The sequence below is a fragment of the Phyllobates terribilis genome, unplaced genomic scaffold (assembly GCF_046119375.1).
Source record: "Phyllobates terribilis strain yellow unplaced genomic scaffold, ASM4611937v1 Scaffold_3__8_contigs__length_932513732, whole genome shotgun sequence".
In the NCBI taxonomy this organism is placed as follows: Eukaryota; Metazoa; Chordata; class Amphibia; order Anura; family Dendrobatidae; genus Phyllobates; species Phyllobates terribilis.
The window spans coordinates 573,596,100-573,609,046 of record NW_027362763.1 but is presented as its reverse complement, the minus strand read 5'-3'; the positions used below and the strand labels follow the sequence as shown (position 1 = coordinate 573,609,046).

General features: G+C 42.3%; 1 protein-coding gene across 1 annotated transcript in view; it reads right to left on the bottom strand.

The window, feature by feature from the left end:
- Positions 1 to 12,947, bottom strand: part of COG2 (component of oligomeric golgi complex 2) — a 128,720-nt gene that overhangs the window by 33,611 nt on the left and 82,162 nt on the right. The window contains exon 14 of the mRNA XM_073671438.1: positions 8,604 to 8,676. Within this exon, the coding sequence (XP_073527539.1) occupies positions 8,604 to 8,676 (73 nt within the window). The remainder of the gene's footprint in view (positions 1 to 8,603; positions 8,677 to 12,947) is intronic.

Below are 12,947 nucleotides of genomic sequence, written 5' to 3'. Positions count from 1 at the left end.
TATAGTACTGACTAGATGGTGGCCCGATTCTAACGCATCGGGTATTCTAGAATATGTATGCGGCCGACAGGGCGCAACTAATCAGCAAAGCAGTGTTTAAATGGGTTGTGCACTACTTTGGCGGCCGCAACCAATCAGTGAACCGTGTTAGTGAGGACCGGGGAAGGGTGCTGCCTGTGCGGGTACTTCCGCTGCGAGCAGCCGGGAGATGACTGGCTAGCGCTGGTCATCTCCCGGCTGCATCGCCGCTGACCTCCATGCGGCTACTGTCGGGAGATCAGCGGCTAGGGCCGCTGATCTCCCGACGGCAAGTGTGAAGGGAGGACCGGGGAGCGAGGCCGCCGGTCGGGGTACTTCTGCTGCGAGCAGCCGGGAGATGACCGGCTAACACCGGTCATCTCCCGGCTGCGTCGCCGCTGATCTCCCGACGGTGGCCTGCGTGTTTCAAATCCGGCGCCAATACGCGGCCGGGCTGCGCCAGTCGCTGATTTGTCGTGGGCGGCTGGCCGCGACCAATCAGAGAAGCGGTGTTTTAAATTTTGCGCCAATATCGCTGATTGGTCGCGGCCGGGACCAATCAGCGAACCGTGTTAGTGAGGACCGGGGAGCGGCGCTGCCTGTGCGGGTACTTCCGCTGCGATCTCCCGAAGGCAAGTGTGAAGGGAGGATCGGGGAGCGGCGCCGCCTAGGCTGCCAGTCGGGGTACTTCTTGGCCGCGGCCGGACCAATCAGCGACGCGGGATTTCCTGGACGGACAGACGGACTGGATAAGTAGATTATATATTAGATTATAATGCTTTTGGTTTTACTGGTGTAAGAATTCATAATGTGGTGGTATGTGTAAATGGTTTCTCCAAAAAAATACACCTGGTGGTGGCCCATTTGTCTTGGGATTGAATGGTGATTACCCTCTTTCGTCCCCTTACACTGATAATTGACTCCCATCACTCTCACCTAATCAGGGACTTATAGGGTCCTTGAAGGTGAGCCGACGAGGAGCGGGGGCGCCATTTGCGTTCACGAGGGTGCCAACCTCCGCTGTGATGTAAGGACAAATTAGGGGTCAGCTTATGGCATCTTTTTGGGCTGAGAATACTTTACAGTCTTTTTAACTATTTTTGGTGTTTTTTGTTTGTTTTTTTGAGGGTCAGTTACATTTGAACTTTTAATGATCCCAATAAACAAATTTTAGGTATATTTTTTCGGTGAAATTGTTTAAATACTATAAACTTCCATTATAATTTGTGATTTTGTGTGTAAATTGTATGGAATACATCAGTTTATAAAAGTATGTTGTGTCAACAGGGTAAAAACAAATTTTATAATTTGTTGACATGTGGTACGCTTTGAAGCAATTCTTAATTCAAAGACCAGGTTCCTCGGGGCAGGTTTCACATTGGTAAATTGTGTCCTTTCGGAGCATACTCTGAACGGTTTTCATGTTCTTCCCTTCTTCGCTGTTTGGGGAACCTCTCCAGGAAAATGTTTACCTGGGAAGATATGGGCACTATCAGTTTCAGAGGTACTGGGACCCTCACCTTCCTGAGTGCCAAACATTAGGGCCTTGATGACTTCCTTCTGAAACTGAAAGAAGGTATCCCGGTATTGCCTGCAGATCGAAACAGCACGAAAGCATTTTACATTGCCATCTGTACAATGTGCACGGCCAATTTTTTGTACCATACTTTAGGTTTTCGCATGGCACTATATGGTTTGAGGACCTGATCTGAGCGATCTACACCCCCCATGTACTTATTATAATCCAAGATACAATCTGGATTGGACTTGTGTTGTGGTACCATGGACAAGTGAGCTGTTGTCACGGTGTATACTGGTCAAGATAAGGACATCCCTTTTGTCCTTATACTTGACCACTAGAATGTTGTCGATGCATTGGACTCTGCTTTCGCCCTTTCTCAGCAGTTGCCCAATTAAAGGCTTAGGGAGGCCTCTCTGTTTTTTTTTAGCACTGTGCCGCATGCGATTGTACCTCTGGCAGAGAGGGTCTTGCAGAGCGGGAAGCTGATGCAAAACTTATCAATGTAGAGGTGATAACCCTTATCCAGCAGTGGATGCAGCATTTCCCCACTCATCCCCAGGACAGGGGGGCAATCTGGGTGTCCTTCCCTTCGTAGACCCTAAATCTGCACAGCTTGTACAGTTTTATTTTGTACCTGGCCCTCTTACTGGGCAAGGATTATCAGAATTTTAGCCTCCCTTTAAAATGAACCAGGGATTCATCTGTAGCGATGTCCTTTTGGGGGTTGTACGCCTCAGCAAATTTTCTGCTGAAGTGGTCAACTACTGGCCGAATTTTATATAGACGATCAAAGTTAGGATTGTCTCGGGGAGGACACTGCTCATTATCACTTTAATGCATAATTTTTTTTATCGCTTCAAATCGTGTCCTTGTCATTGCCATACGGAATACCTGTGTGCTGTAGAGAATATTAGTAATCCAGTATTGCCAAAGCTCTGTTTTTTTGATTATGCCCATATGCAACACAATGCCCCAAAATGTCATCATCTCTGCTGCATTTATAGGGGTCCATCTGGCGTATGATGATGTTGGATTTTGGGTGAAAATTTGATGGGCATACAAGTTTGTCTGGGCCACCATAACATTTATTATTTCCTCGCTGAAAAAGTACTTGAAGAAATCAATTTCAGTGAGGCCTGTAACATCAAATTGGATTCCGGAGTTGCAAATAAAATCCGGAATTACAGGCTGATAATTTTCGGGAGGTGAAGTCCATATGGGATTGATTGCTGGTGCCTGGGTCCTAGGATGCCTTACTGGGGGTCCTTCCTCACTAGATGAGAAGGAGGAGGAATAGAGGAACGTGGGATCTTCCTCACTGCCTGAATCCGTGTCGGAGGCAAGGAAAGCGTATGCCTCCTCTGATGAATAGTGTCTTCCTGACGAATAGGCCATTTTTATTTTTCAAAACAATGGATATGTGTGTGTAAGTGGTGCTTTTACAAGTGTATTGTGTGGGGCTTGTGTAAAAGGGTACTATTTATTATAAAAATTAGAAAAAAAGAGAAAAAAAAAAGAAAAAAGGTAAAAAGTTGAAATTGAAAAGAAACACTTAGAAGAAAAAAAATTAAAAGAAAAATAGATGTAAAAAAAACGAACTGGGAATGGGGAACTGCTGCTGCTATGATCACAGATGTGACACACATCAGCCAGCAGCACAGGAGGCAGGAGATCGCAGGACAGATCTCAGCAGAGGAGATCAGAAGACAGGAGCAGAGGCACCACACAGACAGCTCTGGATCACAGGAGGGATCACACTGGCCACCAATGAATGTTTCTCTCGGGTACAGGGGGGTCTCACAACCCCTCTGCATGCATGATTATGGCTTGCAGCCAATGAAAACACAAAAGTCATTATCTCAGTAAATTCGAATACTTTATAACAGCTTGAAAAATGTTTTTAAAATCCGAAATGTTGTCCTACTGAAATGTATGTTCAGTAAATGCCCTCAATACTTGGTCGGGGCTCCTTTTGTATCAATTACTACATCAATGCGGCGTGGCATGGAGGCGATCAGCCTGTGGCACTGCTGAGGTGTTATGGAAGCCCAAGTTGCTTTGATAGCAGCCTACAGCTCGTCTGCATTGTTGGGTCTGGTGTCTTTCATCTTCCTCTTGACAATACCCCATAGATTCTCTATGGGGTTAAGGTCAGGCGAGTTTTCTGGCCAATCAAGCACAGGGATACTGTTGTTTGTAAACCACGTAATGGTACCTTTGGCAGTGTGGACAGGTGCCAAGTCCTGCTGGAGAATGACATTTCCATCTCCAAAAAGCTTGTTGGCAGAGGGAAGCATGAAGTGCTCTAAAATTTCCTGGTAGACGGCTGTGCTGACTTTGGTCTTTATAAAACACAGTGGATCTACACCAGCAGATGACATGGCTCCCCAAACCATCACTGATTGTGGAAACTTCACACTAGACCTCAAGCAGCTTAGATTGTGGCCTCTCCACTCTTCCTCCAGACTCTGGGACCTTAATTTCCAAATGAAATGCAAAATTTACTTTCATCTGAAAACACCACCTTGGACCACTGAGCAACAGTCCAGGTAAGACGCTTCTGGCATTGTCTAATGGCTTGACACAAGGAATGCAACACTTGTAGCCCATGTCCTGGATAATTCTGTGTGTGGCAACTCTTGAAGCAATGACTCCAGCAGCAGTCCATTCCTTGTGAATCTCCCCCAAATTTTTGAATGGCCTTTTCTTAACAATCCTTTCAAGGCTGAGTTTTCCCCATTGCTTGTGCATCTTTTTCTACCACACTTTTTCCTTCCACTCAACTTTCCGTTAATATGCTTAGATACAGCACTCTGAACAGCAGCTTCTTTAGCAATGACCTTTTATGGCTTACCCTCCTTGTGGAGTGTGTCAATGACTGCCTTCTGGACATCTGTCAAGTCAGCAGTCTTCTCCATGATTGTGGAGCCTACTGAAACAGACTAAGGGACGTTTGTAAATGCTTAGGATGCCTTTGCAGAAGTTAATTGTTAATGATTATAATTTACTGAGATAATGACTTTTGTGTTTTCATTAGCTGTAAGCCATAATCATCACTGTTTGTAATGACTATATATACGAGTTTCACTTTTTGTATTGAAGAACTGAAATAAACAAACTTTTTGATGATATTCTAATTTTGTGAGAAGCACCTGTATATAGATATATATACATACACACACACATATATAGGTTAATGTCTCCAGACGTACGAGCTGGGCATAACGTACTGGGCACTACAATAGCTGATTTCCAGTTTTCGCTCAGCAACATCCACTGCTGCTTGTTTCTGGGAAAACACCCATGTAGTCAAATCATCATTACATCTGTAGACAAACTCGCAAGGTGTATAATTTCCAAAATGGGGTCACTTGAGGGGGTATTCTGGTCTTCTAGCATTTAGGGGCTCTGTATAAGGAGTCTGCAAACTATTCTAGGAAAATATGCGCTCTAGGAGGCAAATAGTGCTCCTTCCCTCCATAGGCTCGCCGTGTGGCTAAGCAGTACTGTACAGACACATATGGGGTATTTCCACGTTCAGTGGAAATTGTGTGACAAATTTTAGTGCCATTTTTACCCATTTCCCCATGAACACGTAAAATCTGGGGCTAAAAACATTTTTGTGGTAAAAATTTTTTTTTTTTTTTTCACTGCCCAGTGGTATAAAATTCTTTAACACACCTGTAGTGTCAATATGATCACTGCATTGAGAGGTTTAGATTGTAAAATAGGGTCAATTATGGGGGGTTCTGCTGTTCTGGCACCTCAAGGGCTCTTCCATGGGTCAGGTCAACTGCAAACTATAACAGTAAAATCTGCACTATAATATGGTGCCCTTTCCCTTCTGAGCCTTCCACTGTGCCTGAAAAGTAGTTTCCGATTAAGTGTATGGCATTGGCACACTCAGGAGTAATTGCAAAACAAACGGTAAGGTTCATTTTTTCCTATTAGCCCTTATAAAAATTAAAAATTTGGGGCTATAACAACATTTTAGTGGTAAAAATGTAATTATTCTTTCTTCACAGCTCAGTGGTATAAAATTCTGTGAGGCACATGTGGTGTTAACATGCTCCCTGCACCCCTAGATGAATTCATTGGGGAGGAGGGGGTGTAGCTTGTAAAATGAAGTCACTTATAGCGGGGGAGGAGTTCTGCTGTTCTGGCACCTCAGGGGCTCTGCCAATGTGACATGGCAACCCTCAAACCATTGCAACAAAATCTGAACTCCAACTTCTTCCCTTGTGAGCTTTGCATTGTACCTCAAAAGTAGTTTTCTACCACATATGGGATATTGGTGTACTCAGGAGAAATTGCACAACAAATTGTATGGTTCATTTTCTCCTAATTTGGGGCATAAAAACAACATTTTTTAGGGAATTTTTTTTTTCTGGCTCAACATTGTAAAATTCTGTGAAGCACCTGTGGGTTCAAGGTGCTCACTACACCTCTAGATTAATTCTTTGAGGGATGTAGTTTCCAAAATAGGGTCACTTGTGGAAGATTTCGACTCTTTAGGCACATCAGGGGCTCTCCAAACGAGACATGATGTCCGCTAATGATTCCAGACAGTTTTGCATTCCAAAAGCCAAATGGCGATCCTTCCCAACTGAGCCCTGCCATGCGCGTAAACTGTAGTTTTCCATCACATATGAGGTATCAGCATACACAGGAGAAATTGTTCAAAAAAATTGTATGGTGTATCTTCACCGGTTACCCCTGTGAAAATGCTAAATTTGGAGCTAAAGTAACATTTTTGTGGGGAAAAAGTAAAATTTTCTTTTTTGCCTTCCACATTAACCTTTCAGGTGCTTCCCTCATGTGAAGCACCTGAAAGGTTAATAAACTTCTTGGATGTGGTTCTGAGCAGTTTGAGGGGTGCTGTTTGTAGAATGGTGTTACTTTTGGGCATTTTGTGTCATATAGGCCCCTTAAATTCACTTCATATGCGATGTAGTTCTTAAAAATGGTTTTGTTAATTTTGCTGGAAAAATTAGAAATTGCTGATAGGAATTTAGAAGGGTTAAACGTTTAACAAAAAAAAAAAAAAGAGGTTTCAAAAATTGTGCTGATGTAAAGTAGACATGTGGTAAATGTTATTTATGCTAATTTGTGTGACATAGCTCTCTGGTTTAAGTGCATAAAAATTAAATGTTTGAAAATTGCTAAATTTTCGCCAAATTTCTGATATTTTCACAAACAAATGCAAGTCATATGGAACAAAGTCGAAGTGGAGGTCTGTGCCCCTTACTGATCCAGCTATGGGCCCATCCATCTGGTTCATCAAGAGTCACTCATCAGTCCATAAAGCCTTTGAAAAATCTGTCCTCGGATATTTCATGGCCCGGTCTTGATGTTTACACTTCTGTGCCTTCCTTGTTCAGTGGCGGCCAGATTTCAGTCATCAGTCTTCCTTACCTTGGCCATGTCTCCGAGTACTGAGCACCTTGTACTTCTGGACACTCCAGGGAGGTTGCAGTTCTAAAATATGACAGCACTGGAGGATAATGGGTTTATAGTGACTTCACGTATGATTCTTCTCAAGCCTTTGGCAATTAATAGGAGTCTTTTTCTAAACATGCTTTTTGCGACCTTGCTGACTATGTGCAATATAGCTTTTGATGGCTCTGTGATCGCCCCAATATCTTAATTTCAAGAGTGCCGCATACCTATAACAGTTGCAATAATTTGCGAAATTTCAGAGTCAGTGAAATCTCTTTTTTTGGCCCATTTTGCTTGAGGTAAACAAGACGCCAAATAATTTTGCACACCATGATAAAGGGTATTCTATCTTTAGGCCTCACCATATACATCACCATATCTGCTTCAACCAATAAGCAATACATTTTATACGGTTTGGAATTTGAATATCTGCATAAAAATGATATGGTTAAGACACTCATTTGCTTAATAACTCTTAATACAGTTTAGGTATTGTTGGATAGTGTAAAGAACAAGCACTTTTGCAATTTACTGTTTAATAAAATTCTTAGCTATTCATGATATATTAAAATATATCTTTGTACCATGTTAGCCAGTAGATAGAAAAGTATTTAGATTTGAGAGTCCTCAGTGGTTGATACCTTATAATGGCTAACTCAAAAGATTGTAACAAATTGCAAGCTTTCAAAACTACTCAGACCTCTTCATCGAGCGTAGTATACCACAATCTGAAGAGTCACATATTTATACACAACAAGACACAGAAATGGAGGAGACAAGTGACGGGAAGCAGAACGATCATTATGGGAGAGGGATAAACATTTGTGCCGGTAAATATTGGAGCAATTCATAGATAAGGAGAAGCAATTAAAATGTATCAACCACTGAGGACTCTTGAATCTAAATATGATATATTAACACTTTTCTTTTGCATACAGTTCATTGCTTAGGTGACCGACCACCACTGTTAGCAGTGATGGTGGAAGAAGCAGAGCGCTTAAAGGTACTTTTCTAAAGAGCTTGTAAGCATTATTTTGAAGCTGCAAACGCTGGAGCACACAGTAATCACCTAATCCTGGGCCAACTTCAGTGCAGTACTTTAAATCCAGACAGCAGCAGCTATTCTCCTAGACAATGAGCTATAAATAAAAGTGTTACTTTCTCAAGAATGTCTGCACATTTTAATAAACAGTAAATTGCAAAAATTGCTTGTTTTTAAAGCACTATCCAACACTCATCCACAGAGATGGGAATAATCCTTTTAAAGATGGTCTTAATTGGCTCATGTCCTTGGTAGATCTAGGGGGTGTGAGAGCCTATGAAAGCTTATTGGAAGTGTAAAACCACTTATTTTTTTGTGGTCACTCTTGACTGAGGCATCTATGGATCTACCCAGCTACGAATGTGGCGATCTTCTATATTGGTAGTTGTCATCTTGGGGGTGTCATCTATTCATTATAACAGACACGCACTATTGATGGTGCGGACGGATTAAACAAAGACAAACAGCTTGAGGTCAGCTGACTTTTTGTAACTGTTCTGTGATAGCTGTGCACTTGTATACAGAATAGTGTGCAGAATTAAAAAACTGAATTTTGTACATATGGGTGGAAGACTGCCTTACCTTTAATTATTTCCATAGTCTTAAATCCAGTTAAACTAAGTTTGACTTGAATCACATCAATTAATTCAGGTATCTAGAAAACATTAAAAACAAAATCTATATAAATGGATTGTTATTTGAGGCGCTGTGAGTAGCAAATCTGTCTAATAACACAGGGTTCCCCAACTCCAGTCCTCAAGGCCCACCAACAGGCCATGTTTTCAGGATTTCCTTAGTATTGCACAGGTGATGGAATTATTGCCTGTGCAGGTGATGGAATTATCACCTGTGCAATACTAAGGAAATCCTGAAAACATGACCTGTTGGTGGCCTTGAGGACTGGAGTTGGGGAACCCTGTAATAACAGACATACGGTGGGCAGTGGGGGGAAACACCTTGTACAAAACTGGAATTTTTTCTAGAGCTCTTTCACACATCAGTTTTTGGTACTTGTGCTAAAAATTATTGTAGCAGAACGATCACGGACCCATTCTAACAAATGTGCTTTTTCTATTTTACAGGTACATTTTAAAAGGGGAAAAAAAGATGTCACTGTGATCCATGTTGTGGATCAAACTCAGCAATGCAAATCAATGGCCCTTTGGAAAAAAAAAAATAAAAAATTATAGCACGTGCGCTATCCATATAACTCTTTAACCTCTTCCCGATATGTTTGCAATGAGTTCCCGGAAATAGATGTACCGGTATGTCCAGGTGGTTATGTGGGCACAGGAGCTGTGTACACATAATCATCGCTAAGAGCTCGGCTTTAGTGATAGCCGAGTGCCTTCTGTAACAGCCAGGGAAAGTGCCAATACCACTCATGGCTGCTTAGCCCTCTAAACGCTGCCATCAGGGACCACACACAATATATTAATATTATATAAATATATATACACACACACAGTACAGACCAAAAGTTTGGACACACCTCCTCATTTAAAGATTTTTCTGTATTTTCATAACTATGAAAATTGTACATTCACACTGAAGGCATCAAAACTATGAATTAACACATATGGAATTATATACTTAACAAAAAAGTGTGAAAAAACTGAAAATATGTCTTATATTCTAGGTTCTTCAAAGTAGCCACCTTTTGCTTTGATGACTGCTTTGCACACTCTTGGCATTCTCTTGATGAGCTTGAAGAGGTAACATCACTGCGTACGTTGACTTGTGCCTTGCCGCAGTCTGCAGGCAGACTCGCCAGAATCCCAGGTTAGGAAAGTATATGATTTTTTTCTTCTTCATTTAAATAGTACTTGTGGGGGCATCATACAGTGTATAGGGGAGCTGTGGTCCCATTACACTGTTTATATGGGGAGTTGTGAGAGACATTATACTGTATAGGGGAGCTGTGAGGACATTGCATTGGAATGGAAGCAAAAGTGTATACACTATTATCAGCGTAACCATCCTGCTGCTCTATTAAAACATTCGCTGCAGAATCTCAAAGAGGAAGCTTTGAATGCCGAGCAGGTGGCTATGGAGCAAGATTTTACAGTGGCTGATACCACACAGCCCAGCCTCAGACAATATTCTCAGGCCAAATTGGGTGATGGCCTGATTTATAACATGGGCCACGGCTCCATGTTATAAACTTCTGTAAAGCACTTGGTGGTTCAGGGTGCTCACCACACATCTAGATAAGTTCCCTGAGGGGTCTAGTTTCCAAAATGGTGTCACTTGTGGTGGGTTTCCACTGTTTAGGCACATCAGGGACTCTCCAAAGCAAATTTTACTTTCAAAAAGTCAAATGGCGCTCCTTCCCTTCCGAACCCTGCCATGCGCCCAAACAGTGTTTTTTTCCCCACATATGGGGTATCTGCGTGCTCAGGGGAAATTGCACAACAAATTTTGGGGTCCATTTTTTCCTCTTACCGCTGCGAAAATAAAAAAAACTGGGTCTAAAGTAACATTTTTGTGAAAAAAGTTAAATGTCAATTTTTTTCTTCCACATTCCAAAAATTCCTGTGAAGCACCTGAAGGGTTAATAAAGTTCTTGAATGTGGTTTTGAGCACCTTGAGGGGTGCAGTTTTTAGAATGGGGTCACTTTTGGGTATTTTCTGTCATAAAGACCCCTCAAAGTGACTGTAAATATGATGTGGTCCCTAAAAAAATGGTTTTGTAAATTTTGTTGGAAAAATGAGAAATTGCTGGTCAACTTTTAACCCTTATAGCTCCCCAATAAAAAAAAATTTTGGTTCCAAAATTGTGCTGATGTAAAGTAGACATGTGGGAAATGTTATTTATTAACTCTTTTGTGTGACATATCTCTCTGATTTAAGGGCATGAAAATTCAAATTTTGAAAATTGCGACATTTTCAAAATTTTTGCCAAATTTCTGTTTTTTTTCACAAATAAATGCAAGGGATATCGAATAAATTTTACCACTATCATGAAGGTCAATATGTCACGAAAAAACAATCTCAGAATCAGGGGGATCCGTTGAAGCGTTCCAGAGTAATTACCTCATAAAATGACAGTGGTCAGAATTGTAAAAATTGGCCTGGTCATTAACGTGCAAACCACCCTCGGGGGGTAAAGGGGTTAAGCATGTATCTGGGAGCCTGATGTTGATTTTTGGGTCTGCACTTGGACACTGAGGAACATCAATGCATTAAAGGGGTTGTCCAGTACTTTATATTACTCCCCCAATGTATCCCACTGGGGCCCCCTAAGGATTTCTGTAATTAGCTTACGTTGCAGATACTGCCTGTGAGCGGCGTTATCACTGGCTGCCCACAGGCATCACGTAATCCCGGGCTGCCGCCAGCGTTGACGACAAGTGCTGGCAGCAGCCGGGGGTCTCTGTCTTCTGCGTTCCACGGTGGATGCCAGGCTGTGGGCGGGGTTACCCCCCAAAGTCACACCCGGCATCCACCGCACGCTCTGCCTCTACCCAATTCATTGCGAAAGCGCGTGGTGGACACTGGGTGTGACGCGGGGGGTAACCCAGCCCACAACCCAGCAGCTACCGCAGGGACCCCAGCGCTGAGTCACGCCTCACTTGTCGTGACATCAGCGCGGGGTCACGTGATGCCTTGAGAGGCCAGTGATAGCGCAGCTCACAGGCAGTATCTGTAACGTAAACCAATTACAAAACACCTTAGGGGCCCCGGGGGGGATACATTGGGTGGGGTAATATAAAGTACTGGACAACTTCTTTAATATGCTCCACACACCACTTCAGGTTTCAGCCTTACACAGAATAATAATATGAGTAATGAAACATGCTCTATATACACTGTGTGCAGAATTACTAGGCAAGTTGTATTTTAGAGGATTATTTTTATTATTGATCAACATCTATGTTCTCAATCAACCCAAAAGACTCAAATATCCAAGCTTAATATTTTTGGAAGTTGGAGTGTTTTTTTTTTTAGATCTGGCTATCTTAGGAGGATATCTGTGCAGGTAACTATTACTGTGCAGAATTATTAGGCAACTTAATAAAAACCAAATATAATTCCATCTCGCATGTTTATTTTCACCAGGTAAACCAATATCAGTGCACAAAATTTAGAGCTAAACATTTCTGACATGCAAAAACAAAAACAAAAAAATTAGTGATCAATATAGCCACCTTTCTTTATGATGACACTCAACAGCCTCCATCCATAGATTCTGTCAGTTGCTTGATCTGTTTTCGATCAACATTGCGTGTAGCAGTAATCACAGCATCCCAGACACTGTTCCGAGAGGTGTACTGTTTTCCCTCCCTGTAGATCTCACATTTTATGATGGACCACAGGTTCTCTATGGGGTTCAGATCAGGTGAACAAGGGGGCCATGTCAGTATTTTTTCTTCTTTTAGACCTTCACTGGCCAGCCACGCTGTGGAGTAGTTTTGATGCATGTGATGGAGCATTGTCCTGCATGAAAATCATGTTTTTCTTGAACGATACCGACTTCTTCCTGTACTAAAGCTTGAAGAAGTTGTCTTCCAGAAACTGGCAGTAGGTCTGGGAGTTGAGCTTCACTCCATCCTCAACCCGAAAAGGTTCCACAAGTTCATCTTTGATGATACCAGCCCATACCAGTACCCCACCTCCACCTTGCTGGCGTCTGAGTCGGAGTGGAGCTCTCTGCCCTTTACTGATCCAGCCTCTGGCCCATTCATCTGGCCCATCAAGAGTCACTCTCATTTCATCAGTCCATAAAACCTTTGAAAAATCAGTCTTAAGATATTTCTTGGCCCATTCTTGACGTTTTATCTTATGTTTCTTGTTCAAAGGTGGTCGTTTTTCAGCCTTCCTTACCTTGGCCATGTCCCTGAGTATCGCACACTTTGTGGTTTTTGATACTTCAGTAACGTTGCAGCTCTGAAATATGGAAAAACTGGTGGCGAATGGCATCTT